The 19261-nt window shown below is 42.2% G+C and overlaps 1 protein-coding gene across 2 annotated transcripts in view; it reads left to right on the top strand.

Annotated features, from left to right (window-relative positions):
- Positions 1-907: 907 nt before the first annotated feature.
- The window catches only part of prdm1c (PR domain containing 1c, with ZNF domain), a 66491-nt gene continuing 48137 nt past the window's right edge, over positions 908-19261 (top strand). For both annotated transcript variants that reach the window (XR_009804039.1, XM_061885867.1), the window contains exon 1: positions 908-1036. Coding sequence is in view for 1 of the 2 variants with exons in the window: in XM_061885867.1 (XP_061741851.1) it covers positions 1010-1036 (27 nt within the window). In the remaining variant the exon portion in view is untranslated. The remainder of the gene's footprint in view (positions 1037-19261) is intronic.

The raw sequence follows: 19261 nt of genomic DNA, 5'->3' as shown, positions 1-19261 counted from the left end.
ATCATTTGAAATGGGGACCATGTTTTTGATCACCATTATGTTAGAGCCACTATGGACTAGACTCCCACTATTATGTTAGAGCCACTATGGACTGGATTTTCACAATATTATGTCAGACCCACTCGACCATTGCAAAAGGTTTCCCTTTGGGGGACATGTTTTTTTTTTTTGTCCCTATACCGTCAGAGGTCCCCTAAAGGTGTAAAAAGAGTGATGTCCCCATTAAGTCAGAATTTCCAGAACACACACTCAGAGAGACACACTGGTTATCATTTGGAATGGGGACCACGTTTTTGATCATTACTTGTGGGGACCACCCTTTCTCACTATTATGTTAGATCTACTATGGACTGGACTCCCACTATTATGTTAGAGCCACTATGGACTGCACTTTCACAATATTATGTCAGGCCCACTCGACGTCCATTTAGGGGGATCTGTATTTTTTTTTTTTGTTCCCCATACTGTCAGAGGTCCCCTAAAGGTGTAAAAAGAGTGATGTCCCCATTAAGTCAGAATTTCCAGAACACACACTCAGAGAGACACACTGGTTATCATTTGGAATGGGGATCACGTTTTTGATCATTACTTCTGGGGACCACCCTTTCTCACTATTATGTTAGATCGACTATGGACTGGACTCCCACTATTATGTTAGTGCCTCTATGGTCTGGACTTTCACAATATTATGTCAAACCCACTAGACGTCCATTTAGGGGGACCTGTTTTTTTTTTGGTCCCCATACCGTCAGAACTCCCTTAAAAGTGTAAACAGAGCGATGTCCCCATTAAGTCAGAATTGCCAGAACACACACACACACACACTGAGTCATGGGGCAAAAGGGGAGGAGGAAAAGGGAGTGTATAGTCACAAACAGGTAGAAAGAGAGATAGAGAGCGAGCGAAAAAGAGAGAGAGAGAGATAGTGAATGAGAAACAGAAAGATTTAGAGAGGGGAAGGAGACACTGGTTGCTCACACACACTCCAGCTCTCCACACAGCCTCACTTATGTGTGGCTCCTCTCAAGGCTTCACAGTAAGTGTACTCTTTGCATTCACTATTAATTATAATGTACCAGAGGAGGATGTTTTTTTTTTTTAACTTCCATCACTCTGAGGTGGGCATATAGAGACAAAAGGGTGTCCTCATTACGTTACAGCTGTGTGTGGCTTTTTGACTCATGTCTCCATTTTCGCGACATAATTTCTGCCTCGTCACCAACAAGTTCTCGGGGTTTCGGAGTGAGTTGTCACCATTCGTGACAACTCATTCCGAGGCGCAAAATTATTTAGACAGCAAAAGAGGGTGAAAAGTTGTTGCCCTTTATTAGTAGGCCTACTCCTTGCTCATTTTATTTGACTTTTGTTGTTATAAAGTAATGCATTTTGTATGCCGACGTCAATATTAAAATAAAAGTAACTCTAGAAAATGTATATATTACATACACTATGTAAACTTTGAAAAAACAATACATTTTAATAATATAGAATTAAAAATAATCTAATTTGTGGGCCTACTCATTGTTCATTTTATTTTTATTTGACTTTTGTTGTTATAAAGTAATGTATTGTGTATGCCGACTTCAATGTTAAAACAAAAGTAACCCCAGAAAAATTAGTACAGTACATATAATTATACATATATTTTTAATTTTCCTAAAGGAACTCTCCTGAATGAATCATAAAAGTACTACCTATCTATCTACTGTATATAAAGTGCAAACTTAAAAAAAACAAAATGATACAATATTAACAATAATATTGTTTGTAGGCCTACTCTTTGTTCATTGTGTTGTTATAAAGTAATGAATTTTGTGTGCCAACTTCAATATTAAAACAAAAATAACCCCAGAAAATTAGTATAGTACATATAAAGTGCAATATAAAAAAACAAAAACATTTTATTGATATAGTATTAAAAATAATACTCATTGTTCATTTTATTTTTTATTGTTATAAAGTTGTGTACCAAACTAAATATTGTAACAGTAACACCAGAAAATGAGGATAATACATATAAAGTGCAAACTTAAAAATAAAACAAAACATTTTAATAATACAGTATTAAAAATTATTTTTTGTAGGACTACTCATCGTTCATTTTATTTTTATTTTACTTTTCTTATTATAAAGTATTGTATTTTGTGTGCCAACTTCAATATTAAAACAAAAGTATCTCCAGAAAATTAATAAAGTACATATGAAGTGCAAGTAAACATTTTAATGATATAGTATTAAAAATAATATATTTTGTAGGCCTACTCCTCGTTCATTTTATTTTTATTTGATTTTGTTATAAAGTCATGTATTTTGTGTGCCAAGTTCAATATTAAAACTAAGGTATCCATCATCCATCCATCCATCATCTTCCGCTTATCCGAGGTCGGGTCGCGGGGGCAACAGCCTAAGCAGGGAAACCCAGACTTCCCTCTCCCCAGCCACTTCGTGTAGCTCTTCCCGGGGGATCCCGAGGCGTTCCCAGGCCAGCCGGGAGACATAGTCTTCCCAACGTGTCCTGGGTCTTCCCCGTGGCCTCCTACCGGTTGGACGTGCCCTAAACACCTCCCTAGGGAGGCGTTCGGGTGGCATCCTGACCAGATGCCCGAACCACCTCATCTGGCTCCTCTCGATGTGGAGGAGCAGCGGCTTTACTTTGAGTTCCTCCCGGATGGCAGAGCTTCTCACCCTATCTCTAAGGGAGAGCCCCGCCACACGGCGGAGGAAACTCATTTCGGCCGCTTGTACCCGTGATCTTATCCTTTCGGTCATGACCCAAAGCTCATGACCATAGGTGAGGATGGGAACGTAGATCGACCGGTAAATTGAGAGCTTTGCCTTCCGGCTCAGCTCCTTCTTCACCACAACGGATCGGTACAACGTCCGCATTACTGAAGACGCCGCACCGATCCGCCTGTCGATCTCACGATCCACTCTTCCCTCACTCGTGAACAAGACTCCTAGGTACTTGAACTCCTCCACTTGGGGCAGGGTCTCCTCCCCAACCCGGAGATGGCACTCCACCCTTTTCCGGGCGAGAACCATGGACTCGGATTTGGAGGTGCTGATTCTCATTCCGGTCGCTTCACACTCGGCTGCGAACCGATCCAGCGAGAGCTGAAGATCCTGGTCAGATGAAGCCATCAGGACCACATCATCTGCAAAAAGCAGAGACCTAATCCTGCGGTTACCAAACCGGAACCCCTCAACGCCTTGACTGCGCCTAGAAATTCTGTCCATAAAAGTTATGAACAGAATCGGTGACAAAGGACAGCCTTGGCGGAGTCCAACCCTCACTGGAAATGTGTTCGACTTACTGCCGGCAATGCGAACCAAGCTCTGGCACTGATCGTACAGGGAACGGACCGCCACAATAAGACAGTCCGATACCCCATACTCTCTGAGCACTCCCCACAGGACTTCCCGAGGGACACGGTCGAATGCCTTCTCCAAGTCCACAAAGCACATGTAGACTGGTTGGGCAAACTCCCATGCACCCTCAAGAACCCTGCCGAGAGTATAGAGCTGGTCCACAGTTCCACGACCAGGACGAAAACCACACTGTTCCTCCTGAATCCGAGGTTCGACTATCCGACGTAGCCTCCTCTCCAGTACACCTGAATAAACCTTACCGGGAAGGCTGAGGAGTGTGATCCCACGATAGTTGGAACACACCCTCCGGTCCCCCTTCTTAAAGAGAGGAACCACCACCCCGGTCTGCCAATCCAGAGGTACCGCCCCCGATGTCCACGCGATGCTGCAAAGTCTTGTCAACCAAGACAGCCCCACAGCATCCAGAGCCTTAAGGAACTCCGGGCGGATCTCGTCCACCCCTGGGGCCTTGCCACCGAGGAGCTTTTTAACTACCTCAGCGACCTCAGCCCCAGAAATAGGAGAGTCCACCACAGATTCCCCAGGCACTGCTTCCTCATAGGAAGACGTGTTGGTGGGATTGAGGAGGTCTTCGAAGTATTCCTTCCACCTATCCACAACATCCGCAGTCGAGGTCAGCAGAACACCATCCGCACCATACACGGTGTTGATAGTGCACTGCTTCCCCTTCCTGAGGCGGCGGACGGTGGTCCAGAATCGCTTCGAAGCCGTCCGGAAGTGGTTTTCCATGGCTTCCCCGAACTCTTCCCATGTCCGAGTTTTTGCCTCCGCGACCGCTGAAGCTGCACACCGCTTGGCCTGTCGGTACCTGTCCACTGCCTCCGGAGTCCTATGAGCCAAAAGGACCCGATAGGACTCCTTCTTCAGCTTGACGGCATCCCTCACCGCTGGTGTCCACCAAGGGGTTTTAGGATTGCCGCCCGGACAGGCACCAACTACCTTGCGGCCACAGCTCCGATCTGCCGCCTCGACAATAGAGGTGCGGAACATGGTCCACTCGGACTCAATGTCCAGCACCTCCCTCGTGACATGTTCAAAGTTCTTCCGGAGGTGGGAATTGAAACTTTGTCTGACAGGAGACTCTGCCAGACGTTCCCAGCAGACCCTCACAATGCGTTTGGGCCTCCCAGGTCTGTCCGGCATCCTCTCCCACCATCGCAGCCAACTCACCACCAGGTGGTGATCGGTAGAAAGCTCCGCCCCTCTCTTCACCCGAGTGTCCAAAACATGAGGCCGCAAATCCGATGACACAACTACAAAGTCGATCATGGAACTGCGGCCTAGGGTGTCCTGGTGCCAAGTGCACATATGGACACCCTTATGTTTGAACATGGTGTTTGTTATCGACAAACTGTGACGAGCACAAAAGTCCAATAACAAAACACCACTCGGGTTCAGATCCGGGCGGCCATTCTTCCCAATCACGCCTCTCCAGGTTTCACTGTCGTTGCCAACGTGAGCGTTGAAGTCTCCCAGTAGGACAAGGGAATCACCCGGGGGAGCACTTTCCAGTACTCCCTCGAGTGTTCCCAAAAAGGGTGGGTACTCTGAACTGCTGTTTGGTGCATAAGCACAAACAACAGTCAGGACCCGTCCCCCCACCCGAAGGCGGAGGGAGGCTACCCTTTCGTCCACCGGGTTGAACTCCAACGTACAGGCTTTGAGCTGGGGGGAAACAAGAATTGCCACCCCAGCCCGTCGCCTCTCACTGCCGGCAACGCCAGAGTGGAAGAGGGTCCAATCCCTCTCGAGAGAAGTGGTTCCAGAGCCCTTGCTTTGCGTCGAAGTGAGTCCAACTATATCCAGCCTCAGGTAACCCTAGAAAATTAGTAAAGTACATATAAAGTGCAAACTTAAAAAAAAAACTATTTTTAATGATGTAGTATTAAAAATAATATTATTTGTAGGCCTACTCATTGTTCATTTTATTTTACTTTTGTTCTTATAAAGTAATGTATTTTGTGTGCCAAAAAAAGTATAGTACATATAAAGTGCAAATTTGAAAAAACAATAATTTTAATGATATAGTATAAAAAACAATTTTTTATTTGTAGGCCTACTCTTTGTTCATTTTTTTTCTTAGAAAGTAATGCATTTTGTGTGCCAACTAAAATATTAAAACACAAATAACACCAGAAAATTTGTATGAGACATATAAAGTGCAAACTTAAAAAAACCCAAAAGCATTTCAGTCATATAGTATTAAAAATAATGTAATTTGTAGGCCTACTCATCATTAAATTGTATTTTTATTTGACTGTTGTTGTTATAAAATAATGTATTTTGTGTGCCAATTTCAATATTAAAACCAAAATAACCCCAGAAAATTAGTATAGTACATATAAAGTGCAAACTTAAAAAAAAACACAATTTAATGATATAGTATTAAAAATACTATTATTTGTAGGCCTACTCATTGTTCATTTTATTTTTGTTTTACTTTTATTCTTATAAAGTAATGTATTTTGTGTGCCAAAAAAAGTACAGTACATATAAAGTGCAAATTAAAAAAAACAAAAACATTTTAATGATATAGTATTAAAAATACTATTATTTATAGGCCTATTTGTTGTTCATTTTGTTGTTATAAAATAACGTATTTTGTGTGCCAACTTAAATATTATAACACAAGTAACACTAGAAAATTACTACAAGACATATAAAGTGCAAACTTAAAAAAAAAAAATATTTCAATGATGTTGTATTAAAAATAATGTTATTTGTAGGTATATTCATTGTTCATTTTATTTTAATTTTACTTTGTTATAAAGTAATGTATTTTGCGTGCCAATTTAATTTTTATCAGAAAATTGGTCAAATACATATAAAGTGCAAACTTAAATTATACTGTTATTCTGATGTATATTTACAGTAAGGTTTGTTATTTGCCTTTTATAAAGAGGTGGACGTACGGTTAATTCCACAAATACTATCATTTGGATATTGATGGCTGAAAAATGACATAAGTAACGTCTTATTTCCATTCTTTTTCACAAAAAATTTAATTATTTGTAGTTGAACGGGGGTAAACGTTCATATGTTGTCAATATTCAGTGTTTTATTGTTCGTAGTTAATATAATCCCACATTCTTTATTTTCATATTCTCAAAATCTCACGATACATGGCCCCATTCATTCTTTCCTGAACACGGATCAATCTTCCTGTCCCCTTAGCAGAAAAACAGCCCCAAAACATGATGTTTCCACCCCCGTGCTTCACAGTAGGTATGGTGTTCTTGGGATGCAACTCAGTATTCTTCTTCTTCCAAACACGATGAGTTGAGTTTATACCAAAATGGATACATGGATGATACAGCAGAGGATTGGGAGAATGTCATGTGGTCAGATGAAACCAAAATAGAACTTTTTGGTATAAACTCAACTTGTCGTGTTTGGAGGAAGAAGAATACTGAGTTGCATCCCAAGAACACCATACCTACTGTGAAGCATGGGGGTGGAAACATCATGCTTTGGGGCTGTTTTTCTGCTAAGGGGACAGGACGATTGATCCGTGTTAAGGAAAGAATGAATGGGGCCATGTATCGTGAGATTTTCAGCCAAAACCTCCTTCCATCAGTGAGAGCTTTGAATGGTTGACCAAATACTTATTTTCCACCATAATTTACAAATAAATTCTTTAAAATTCTTACAATGTGAATTCCTGGAATTTTTTTTCACATTCTGTCTCTCACAGTTGAAGTGTACCTATGATGAAAATTACAGACCTCTGTCATCATTTTAAGTGGGAGAACTTGCACAATCGGTGGCTGACTAAATACTTTTTTGACCCACTGTGTATATATATATATATATATATATATATATATATATATATATATATATATATATATATATATATATATATTTATATATTTATATATTGGACATTCTTGAAAATATACACACCTCCCATCTCTCGAATTTAGAGGTCTCAAGGTTGGCATGTATGGTTACAAAGAGTCCCTTTGAACTCAGACCTGGACGTTCATATGTTGTCAATATTCAGTGTTTTATCGTTCATAGGAAAAATCGTAAATCCCACATTCTTTATTTTCATGTACATGCTGGGTGTCTCATTCAGTAAAAAAAAAAAAAAGTCAAATTCCATTCCGTTTTTTAAGGCTTTTCACTGTTGCGTTTCAATTAATTGTAAAACATGTTGATCAAAAGGGGGTGTGACGTTCATATGTTGTCAATATTCAGTGTTTTATCCTTCATAGAAAAATGTAAAACTCCATTACGTTTTTTTTAAGCTTTTCACGGTTTGTTGCGTTTCACTTGATTGTAAAATATGTTGATCAAAAGGGGGTGTGACGTTTATATGTTGTGAATATTCAGTGTTTTATCCTTCATAGAAAAATGTAAAATTCCATTATGTTTTTTTTAAGGCTTTTCACTGTTTGTTGCGTTTCACTTGATTGTAAAATATGTCGATCGAAAGGGGGTGTGACGTTTATATGTTGTCAATAGTCAGTGTTTTATCCTTTGTTGCGTTTCACTTGATTGTAAAACATGTTGATCAAAAGGGGGTGTGACGTTTATATGTTGTCAATATTCAGTGTTTTATACTTTGTTGCGTTTCACTTGATTGTAAAACATGTTGATCAAAAGGGGGTGTGACGTTCTTATGTTGTCAATATTCAGTGTTTTATCCTTCTTAGAAAAATGTAAAACTCCATTACGTTTTTTTTAAGGCTTTTCACTGTTTGTTGCGTTTCACTTGATTGTAAAACATGTCGATCGAAAGGGGGTGTGACGTTCTTATGTTGTCAATATTCAGTGTTTTATCCTTCATAGAAAAATGTAAAATTCCATTACGTTTTTTTTAAGGCTTTTCACTGTTTGTTGCGTTTCACTTGATTGTAAAATATGTCGATCGAAAGGGGGTGTGACGTTTATATGTTGTCAATAGTCAGTGTTTTATCCTTTGTTGCGTTTCACTTGATTGTAAAACATGTTGATCAAAAGGGGGTGTGACGTTTATATGTTGTCAATATTCAGTGTTTTATACTTTGTTGCGTTTCACTTGATTGTAAAACATGTTGATCAAAAGGGGGTGTGACGTTCTTATGTTGTCAATATTCAGTGTTTTATCCTTCTTAGAAAAATGTAAAACTCCATTACGTTTTTTTTAAGGCTTTTCACTGTTTGTTGCGTTTCACTTGATTGTAAAACATGTCGATCGAAAGGGGGTGTGACGTTCTTATGTTGTCAATATTCAGTGTTTTATCCTTCATAGAAAAATGTAAAATTCCATTACGTTTTTTTTAAGGCTTTTCACTGTTTGTTGCGTTTCACTTGATTGTAAAACATGTTGATCAAAAGGGGGTGTGACGTTTATATGTTGTCAATATTCAGTGTTTTATCCTTTGTTGCGTTTCACTTGATTGTAAAACATGTTGATCAAAAGGGGGTGTGACGTTTATATGTTGTCAATATTCAGTGTTTTATCCTTCTTAGAAAAATGTAAAACTCCATTACGTTTTTTTTAAGGCTTTTCACTGTTTGTTGCGTTTCACTTGATTGTAAAACATGTCGATCGAAAGGGGGTGTTACGTTCTTATGTTGTCAATATTCAGTGTTTTATCCTTCATAGAAAAATGTAAAACTCCATTACGTTTTTTTTAAGCTTTTCACTGTTTGTTGCGTTTCACTTGATTGTAAAATATGTCGATCGAAAGGGGGTGTGACATTTATATGTTGTCAATATTCAGTGTTTTATCCTTCATAGAAAAATGTAAAATTCCATTACGTTTTTTTTAAGGCTTTTCACTGTTTGTTGCGTTTCACTTGATTGTAAAACATGTCGATCAAAAGGGGGTGTGACGTTCTTATGTTGTCAATATTCAGTGTTTTATCCTTCATAGAAAAATGTAAAATTCCATAACGTTTTTTAGCATTCAATCAGACATTATTGTTTTGTAAAACCCCCAGACACAATTTTTCTCTAAATTTGGCCACCAGAGTTAAAATAATTGCCTAGGCCTGCTTTAACTGTACATCTTATTTTTGTTTTGGGTTCTGGGGGAGCCCTTCATTATACATTTTGACAACCCTGTGACAATTAAGACACTTTCTCAGCAACACTTAACAAGATGTGTCAATACAAAAGCATTTCATCGTGACTGGCAACCTGAACAGGAAGCAGTTTGGAGAGGACATATCCCAGTATTGTTTTTTTTTTTTTCCCCCAATCAAAGCTTCTACTGTCCTCACTGTTTCATCCCATCAGTTGGGATGCTTTGGGGAGGTTGCGGGGGTGTCATATCTGGCTTCGATCTTCGTGTGAACTGGAGAGACAGTACACAGGATGGATGTGTTTGGAGGGCCAAAAAAACCTCATTTGGTCCGGAGGAAGTCTGCTTGATTCACTGGGAGCGCTTGGCCCCGGCTTCCTTGTGAAAGTGGTGTTGCTCCAGGGAGAATGACGTGGACAGGAACCTCCCCTCACAGCTCCGGGGTTTGTGACTCCGGTTTTCACAGGATGTATGGGACAGCGGGGGCAGCAGAGGGGGGGCAGTGAGTACGAGGGCTCTGCTTTTGAAGTTTGTTTGTCCGGTAGTAGCCGAGGCTGGGAAAGTGCATGGCTGCGGTCTCCTCACTGTCATTTTAGCTCTGCTCCATCTTGTAAAAAATGATTACCGTATTTTCCGGACCATAGGGCGCACCGGATTATAAGGCGCACTGCTGATGAGTGGCTCTATTTTCATACAAAAGGCAGACCGGATTATAAAGTGCATTAGAGTGGCCATATTAGGATTTTTTTTCTGAATGTAAAAGACTTCCTAGTGGTCTACATGACATGTAATGGTGGTTCTTTGGTCAAAATGTTGCATTGATGATGTTTTACAGATCATCTTCAAGTCGCTTTCTGATGCGCCGTTTTGTGAGCGGTCCTATTTAAAAGTTAAAGAGTGTGCGAGGTATGGCGAAATTATTCTCTGCATTTCACCCATCACCATACTTGCCAACCTTGAGACATCCTAATTGAGGAGATGGGAGGAGGGGGGGGGGGGGGGTACAGGCAGCATACCCCTGCCCCTTCGAGCTGTCCTGGATGAAATTAAATTCTTTTTTCCAATCATTTTGGAACTTGCAAGCGTACTTCTTCTTCTTCTTACTCGTCTGCTTTGTCTCCTTCTTCTTGTGTGCGCGGTTGTACCGTAAGAGTTAGTGCCGCAAGAGGTTCTGGGTATTTGTTCTGTTGTGTTACGGTGCGGATGTTCTCCCGAAATGTGTTGGTCATTCTTCTTTGGTGTGGGTTCACAGTGGGGCGCATATTTGTAACAGTGGCAAGAGAGCCCGCAGCTGCCTCTTTGACTGGTGCACGAGGAACGACGCGAGCTCCGCTCATGTCTACGGTAAGAGCCGACTTATTACCACAATATTTTCACCGAAACCTGCCGGTTGACATGTGGCAGAGAACCATGTTCGCTTGACCGCTCTGTTCCATAGTAAAGCTTCACCTTCGGGAATGTAAACAAGGAAACACCCGCTATGTTTAATAATAATAATAATAATAATGGATTAGATTTATATCGCGCTTTCCTATTACTAGATACTCAAAGCGCTCACAGAGAAGTGGGAACCCATCATTCATTCACACCTGGTGGTGGTAAGCTACATCTGTAGCCGCCACTCTCCTGGGGTAGACTGACGGAAGCATGGCTGCCAGTTTGTACCTACGGCCCCTCCGACCAACACCAATCATTCATTCACCAGTGTGAGCGGCACCAGGGGCAAGGGTGAAGTGTCCTGCCCAAGGACACAATGGCAGCGATTTGGTTGTCAATAGGTGGGAAGTGAACCTGCAACCCTCAGGTTTCTGGCACGGCCGCTCTACCCACTACGCCATGCCACCCTCAGTGTGACCTGTATGGCTGTTGACCAAGTATGAATTGCATTCGCTTTTGTGTGAGTGTGTGCTTGAAATTAACATTATCATTGAAATTAACATTATCATTAAACCAGTTAAAAAAAAAATCACACAACATGTTAGCATTTCTTGACATATTTGAGGAAAGACCATTGTTAAAGCCATCTAATGCTACATTATTATGTGACTGGGCTGTTAAAGGGTGAAGGGTTCAGGTGAGAGAGGCACTAAAAGCAGTGGCTTTAAGGCACGCCCCCAATATTGTTGTCCGGGTGGACCTCGGGAGTAATTCGGGAGAATGGTTGCCCCAGAAGATTTTCGGGAGGGGCACTGAAATTCGGGAGTCTCCCGGGAAAATCGGGACGGTCGGCAAGTATGCGCATCACCCTTGTTCCCCCCCTGGACGGTGAACTGAGCAGTGAGCAGCAGCAGTGGCCGCGCCTGGGAATCATTTTTGGTAATTTAACCCCCACTTCCATCCATTGATGCTGACTGTCAAGCAGGGAGGTAATGGGTCCCATTTTTATAGTCTTTGGTATGACTCGGCCGGGGTTTGAACTCACGACCTACCTTATCAATCAATCAATGTTTATTTATATAGCCCCAAATCACAAATGTCTCAAAGGACTGCACAAATCATTACGACTACAACATCCTCGGAAGAACCCACAAAAGGGCAAGGAAAACTCACACCCAGTGGGCAGGGAGAATTCACATCCAGTGGGACGCCAGTGACAATGCTGACTATGAGAAACCTTGGAGAGGACCTCAGATGTGGGCAACCCCCCCCCTCTAGGGGACCGAAAGCAATGGATGTCGAGCGGGTCTAACATGATACTGTGAAAGTTCAATCCATAGTGGCTCCAACACAGCCGCGAGAGTTCAGTTCAAGCGGATCCAAGACAGCAGCGAGAGTCCCGTCCACAGGAAACCATCTCAAGCGGATCAGCAGCGTAGAGATGTCCCCAACCGATACAGGCGAGCGGTCCATCCTGGGTCTCGACTCTGGACAGCCAGTACTTCATCCATGGTCATCGGACCGGACCCCCTCCACAAGGGAGGGGGAGACATAGGAGAAAGAAAAGAAGCGGCACATCAACTGGTCTAAAAAGGAGGTCTATTTAAAGGCTAGAGTATACAGATGAGTTTTAAGGTGAGACTTAAATGCTTCTACTGAGGTAGCATCTCGAACTGTTAATAGAGTGTCCGCCCTCAGGTCGGACACTCTATTTACTCCCGGGACGACAGTCGAAGGAATGTCAAAAGATGGCGCTAACTGTTTTAATGACGTTCAGACTAGACTTAAATGAACAACGGAGCAGCATCTCTTCATCCGGGGCTCACTAGTGCAACAACAACGCTGTAAATGTGTCCCGTGAAAAAAGGTCCGACCGGAATTCTCTAATAACTAAAGTTCCGTGGGTAAATTACGTAGACTCACTATACTCACGGTAGCTTTTATGAGTCATAAAAGCTAAGATCCCGAGGCATTCTCAGGCCAGCCGGGAGACATAGTCTTTCCAACGTGTCCTGGGTCTTCCCTGTGGCCTCCTACCGGTCGGACCCGAATCACATCCCATTCGGGTGGCATTCTGACCAGAAGCCCGAACCACCTCATCTGGCTCCTCTCGATGTGGAGGAGCAGTGGTTTTACTTTGAGTTCCTCCCGGATGGCAGAGCTTCTCACCCTATCTCTAAGGGAGAGCCCTGCCACCCGGCGGAGGAAACTCATTTCGGCCGCTTGTACCCGTGATCTTATCCTTTCGGTCATGACCCAAAGCTCATGACCATAGGTGAGGATGGGAACGTAGATCGACCGGTAAATTGAGAGCTTTGCCTTCCGGCTCAGCTCCTTCTTCACCACAACGGATCGATACAGAGTCTGCATTACTGAAGAAGCCGCACCGATCCGCCTGTCGACCTCACGATCTACTCTTACCTCACTCGTGAACAAGACTCCGAGGTACTTGAACTCCTCCACTTGGGGAAAGATCTTCTCCCCAACTTGGAGATGGCATTCCACCCTTTTCCGGGCGAGAACCATGGACTCGGACTTGGAGGTGCTGATTCTCATCCCAGTCGCTTCACACTCGGCTGCGAACCGATCCAGTGAGAGCTGAAGATCTTGGCCAGATGAAGCCATCAGGACCACATAATCTGCAAAAAGCCGAGACCTGACAACGCCCTGACTGCGCCTAGAAATTCTGTCCATAAAAGTTATGAACCGAATCGGTGACAAAGGGAAGCCTTGGCGGAGTCCAACCCTCACTGGAAACGGGTCCGACTTACTGCCGGCGATGCGGACCAAGCTCTGACACTGATCATACAGGGAACGGACCCAATTTTGAAAATCCCTAGCGCCAACACTGATGGAGTATTGGTGCGTGCAAAACAGAAGCAGGCGGCTGTGGACTGCGGGCCGGTTCTAATTGTCATGATCCGTGGTCCGGATCATGTTCAGTTCATGTATGTTTTGTTAGTTTTGGACTTCTTTAGTTCCTGTTTGTTTTGTCACCAGGGTTACATGATTTGCACCTGCCTCTGTTTGGGACACACCTGTATCTAATCATTAGACACTATTTAAGCCTGCCTTTTTTTTTGTTCACTCGTCCTGGGTCCATTGTTTGCGGTTAGTAACTATCACGTATGTTTCTAGTTCCAGTCCTTGACACTATTTAAGCTTGCCTTTTTTTGTCACTCGTCCTGGGTCCATTGTTTGTGGTAAGCAACTATCACGTATGTTTCTAGTTCCAGTCCTTGACACTATTTAAGCCTGCCTTTTTTTTGTCACTCGTCCCGGGTCCATTGTTTGCGGTAAGCAACTATCACGTATGTTTCTAGTTCCAGTCCTTGACACTATTTAAGCCTGCCTTTTTTTTGTCACTCGTCCTGGGTCCATTGTTTGCGGTAAGCAACTATCACGTATGTTTCTAGTTCCAGTCCTTGACACTATTTAAGCCTGCCTTTTTTTTGTTCACTCGTCCTGGGTCCATTGTTTGCGGTTAGTAACTATCACGTATGTTTCTAGTTCCAGTCCTTGACACTATTTAAGCTTGCCTTTTTTTGTCACTCGTCCTGGGTCCATTGTTTGTGGTAAGCAACTATCACGTATGTTTCTAGTTCCAGTCCTTGACACTATTTAAGCCTGCCTTTTTTTTTGTCACTCGTCCCGGGTCCATTGTTTGCGGTAAGCAACTATCACGTATGTTTCTAGTTCCAGTCCTTGACACTATTTAAGCCTGCCTTTTTTTGTCACTCGTCCTGGGTCCATTGTTTGCGGTAAGCAACTATCACGTATGTTTCTAGTTCCAGTCCTTGACACTATTTAAGCCTGCCTTTTTTTTTGTCACACGTCCTGGGTCCATTGTTTGCGGTAAGCAACTATCACGTATGTTTCTAGTTCCAGTCCTTGACACTATTTAAGCCTGCCTTTTTTTTGGTCACTCGTCCTGGGTCCATTGTTTGCGGTAAGCAACTATCACGTATGTTTCTAGTTCCAGTCCTTGACATTATTTGAGCCTGCCTTTTTTCTGTCACTCGTCCTGGGTCCATTGTTTGCGGTAAGCAACTATCACGTATGTTTCTAGTTCCAGTCCTTGACACTATTTAAGCCTACCTTTTTTTTGTCACTCGTCCTGGGTCCATTGTTTGCGGTAAGCAACTATCACGTATGTTTCTAGTTCCAGTCCTTGACACTATTTAAGCCTGCCTTTTTTTGTCACTCGTCCTGGGTCCATTGTTTGCAGTAAGCAACTATCACGTATGTTTCTAGTTCCAGTCCTTGACACTATTTAAGCCTGCCTTTTTTTGTCACACGTCCTGGGTCCATTGTTTGCGGTAAGCAACTATCACGTATGTTTCTAGTTCCAGTCCTTGCCACTATTTAAGCCTGCCTTTTTTTTGTCACTCGTCCTGGGTCCATTGTTTGCGGTAAACAACTATCACGTATGTTTCTAGTTCCAGTCCTTGACACTATTTAAGCCTGCCTTTTTTTTGTCACTCGTCCTGGGTCCATTGTTTGCGGTAAGCAACTATCACGTATGTTTCTAGTTCCAGTCATTGACACTATTAAAGCCTGCCTTTTTTTTGTCACTCGTCCTGGGTCCATTGTTTGCGGTAAGCAACTATCACGTATGTTTCTAGTTCCAGTCCTTGACACTATTTAAGCCTGCCTTTTTTTTGTCACTCGTCCTGGGTCCATTGTTTGCGGTATGCAACTATCACGTATGTTTCTAGTTCCAGTCCTTGACACTATTTAAGCCTGCCTTTTTTTTGTCACACGTCCTGGGTCCATTGTTTGCAGTAAGCAACTATCACGTATGTTTCTAGTTCCAGTCCTTGACACTATTTAAGCCTGCCTTTTTTTTGTCACACGTCCTGGGTCCATTGTTTGCAGTAAGCAACTATCACGTATGTTTCTAGTTCCAGTCCTTGACACTATTTAAGCCTGCCTTTTTTTTGTCACACGTCCTGGGTCCATTGTTTGCATTAAGCAACTATCACGTATGTTTCTAGTTCCAGTCCTTGACACTATTTAAGCCTGCCTTTTTTTGGTCACTCGTCCTGGGTCCATTGTTTGCGGTAAGCAACTATCACGTATGTTTCTAGTTCCAGTCCTTGACACTATTTAAGCCTGCCTTTTTTTTGTCACACGTCCTGGGTCCATTGTTTGCGGTAAGCAACTATCACGTATGTTTCTAGTTCCAGTCCTTGACACTATTTAAGCCTGCCTTTTTTTTTGTCACTCGTCCTGGGTCCATTGTTTGCGATAAGCAACTATCACGTATGTTTCTAGTCCCAGTCCTTGTGCTAAGAGTGAGCCTTAGCTTCCCGTGCGTTCGGCACGCTGCTCTCGTCTTTCCTGAACCTGTGCTAAGTGTTAGCATTAGCTTCCCGTGCGTTCGGCACGCGTTTCTTTTGTTTATTTCTGCCCGTTTTGTACCGTGTCTGAGTCAATAAATCACCTTACCTTTACATTTTTGTCCGGAGTGTCCATGTTTGCACTGGAGGAACGATCCCGCAATAAAATGCGACACACACGTGACACAAATACTTATCAAATATCATCCCGGGGGCCATAGATCATTCATTTGCGTGCCAGATCTGGCCCGCAGGCCTTGACTTTGACACCCAGGCCCTGTAGCCATCAGTTTTGTGGCAATATATATTCTTATGTCCCCCATCTTTATGGTAGTTTTTGTTGACCTGACTATCATGTGACAATTTAGTGGGATTTTACACAAATAATGGTTTCTAATTAGTAGATATCTGCCCTTTTTTGAGGAAAAATAATAAGAAAGGTACATTTTTTTTTTTTAAAGTACAGTACAGGCCAAAAGTTTGGACACACCTTCTCCTTATTAAATGGGTTTTCTTTATTTTTTGGACTATTTACATTGAAGATTGTCACTGAAAGCATCAAAACTGTGAATGAACACGTTTTATATTCTAGTTTCTTCAAAATAGCCACCCTATGCTTTGATTACTGCTTTGCACACTCTTGGCATTCTCTCAATGAGCTTCAAGCACACCTGTGGACTGAAAACCATTTCAGGTGACAACCTTTTGAAGCCCATGGAGAGAATGCCAAGAGTGTGCAAAACAGTAATCCGAGCAAAGGGTGGCTATTTTGAAGAAACTAGAATACAAAACATGGTTTAAGTTATTTCACCTTTTTTAGTGAACTGAAAACAGCTCATGGAGAGAATGCCAAGAGTGCGCAAAACAGTAATCCGAGCAAAGGGTGGCTATTTTGAAGAAACTAGGATACAAAACACGGTTTCAGTTATTTCACCTTTTTTAGTTAACTGAAAACATGTTTTTATATTCTAGTTTCTTCAAAATAGCCACCCTTTGCTCTGATTACTGCTTTGCACACTCTTGGCATTCTCTCCATGAGCTTCAAGCACACCTGTAGAGTGAAAACCAGTTCAGGTGACAACCTCTTGAAGCTCGTAGAGAGAATGCCAAGAGTGAGCAAAGCAGTAATCCGGGCAAAGGGTGGCTATTTTGAAGAAACTAGAATACAAAACATGGTTTAAGTTATTTCACCTTTTTTAGTCAACTGAAAATATGTTTTATATTCTCGTTTCTTCAAAATAGCCATCCTTTGCTCTGATTACTGTTTTGCACACTCTTGGCATTCTCTCCATGAGCTTCAAGCACACCTGTGGAGTGAAAACCATTTCAGGTGACTATCTCTTGAAGCCCATGAAGAGAATGCCAAGAGTGTGCAAAGCAGTAATCCGAGAAAAGGGTGGCTATTTGGAAGAAACTAGAATACAAAACATGGTTTAAGTTATTTCACCTTTTTTAGTGAACTGAAAACATGTTTTTATATTCTTGTTTCTTCAAAATAGCCACCCTTTGCTCTGATTACTGCTTTGCACACTCTTGGCATTCTCTCCATGAGCTTCAAGCACACCTGTAGAGTGAAAACCAGTTCAGGTGACAACCTCTTGAAGCTTGTAGAGAGAATGCCAAGAGTGTGCAAAGCAGTAATCCGAGCAAAGGGTGGCTATTTTGAAGAAACTAGAATACAAAACATGTTTTCAGTTATTCCACCTTTTTTTTTTTTAAGTACGTAACCCCACATGTGTTCATTTATAGTTTTGATGCCTTCAGTGGCAATCTATCAACAGTCATGGAAATAAAGAAAACTCATTGAATGAGAAATTGAGTCCAAACTTTTGGCCTGTACTGTATATATTTTCTAAATGTCTATATTTTCACAATTTATATTAAATATAATAAAATTGCTCAGTGGTCTGAAAAATGTGTCCGGCGTTCAATCTTGTCACTCATTGCTATCTCCTCCACTAACAATATGCAGTCATGTGTTTGTTCGATCCATCCATTTTTCTACCGCTTGTCCCTTTTGGGGTCGTGGGGTTTCGCTAGAGCCTATCTCAGCTGCATTCTGGTGGAAGGCTGCGTACACCCTGGACAAGTTGCCACCTCATCGCAGGGCCAACACAGATAGACAGACAACATTCACACTCACATTCACACACCAGGGACCATTTAGTGTTGCCAATCAACCTATCCAACAACATACGCAAAGCTAATGCACGTTGTTACATACCAACGTTGTTTACATCATTACGTCCTAATATCCGTAAGAGGGCGGGATAAAATGCATTCAACCTTCGTCATCTGTGTACAGGTTGCAAAACAGCCCCTTTAAAGGCCTACTGAAATGTGATTTTCTTATTCAAACGGGGCTAGCAGGTCCATTCCATGTGTCATACTTGATCATTTCGCGATATTGCCATATTTTTGCTGAAAGGATTTAGTAAAGAACAACGACGATCAAGTTAGAAACTTTTGGTCGCTAATAAAAGCAGACGATGTGCGCGTGACGTCACGGGTTGTAGGGCTCCTCACATCCTCACATTGTTTATAATCATAGCCACCAGCAGCGAGAAAGCGACGATTTCCCCATTAATTTGAGCGAGGAAGTAAGATTCGTGGATGAGGAAAGTTAGAGTGAAGCACTAGAAAAAAGAAGAAAAAAAGGCAAGTGCAGTGGTAGCGATTCAGGTGTTAGACACATTTACTAAGATAATTCTGGAAAATCCCTTATCTGCTTCTTGCGTTACTAGTGTTTTAGTGAGATTATAAAGTCATACCTAAAAGTCAGAGGGGTGTGGTGACCACCAGTGTCTCTGATGGAAGCCATGGAGGAGCCAAGAAAGTCGCAGCTGCCTTTTTGACAGCTGCTGCAGGAGGACGCAACCTCCGCTCATCTCTCCGGTAAGAGCCGACTTATTAACGCAATTTTCTTACCGAAACCTGCCGGTTGACATGTGGTCGGGAAACATGTTCGCTTGACCACTCTGCTCCCTATTAAAGCTTCACAACTGTGTTTCGGTGCTAAAGGCAGCTGCAATCCACCGCTTTCCACCAACAGCATTCTTCTTTGACGTCTCCATTATTAATTGAACAAATTGCAAAAGATTCAGCAACACAGATGTCCAAAATACAGTGTAATTA

This window comes from Nerophis ophidion, linkage group LG24 (genome assembly GCF_033978795.1).
Source record: "Nerophis ophidion isolate RoL-2023_Sa linkage group LG24, RoL_Noph_v1.0, whole genome shotgun sequence".
In the NCBI taxonomy this organism is placed as follows: Eukaryota; Metazoa; Chordata; class Actinopteri; order Syngnathiformes; family Syngnathidae; genus Nerophis; species Nerophis ophidion.
This window is presented reverse-complemented; position numbering and strand designations above follow the sequence as displayed.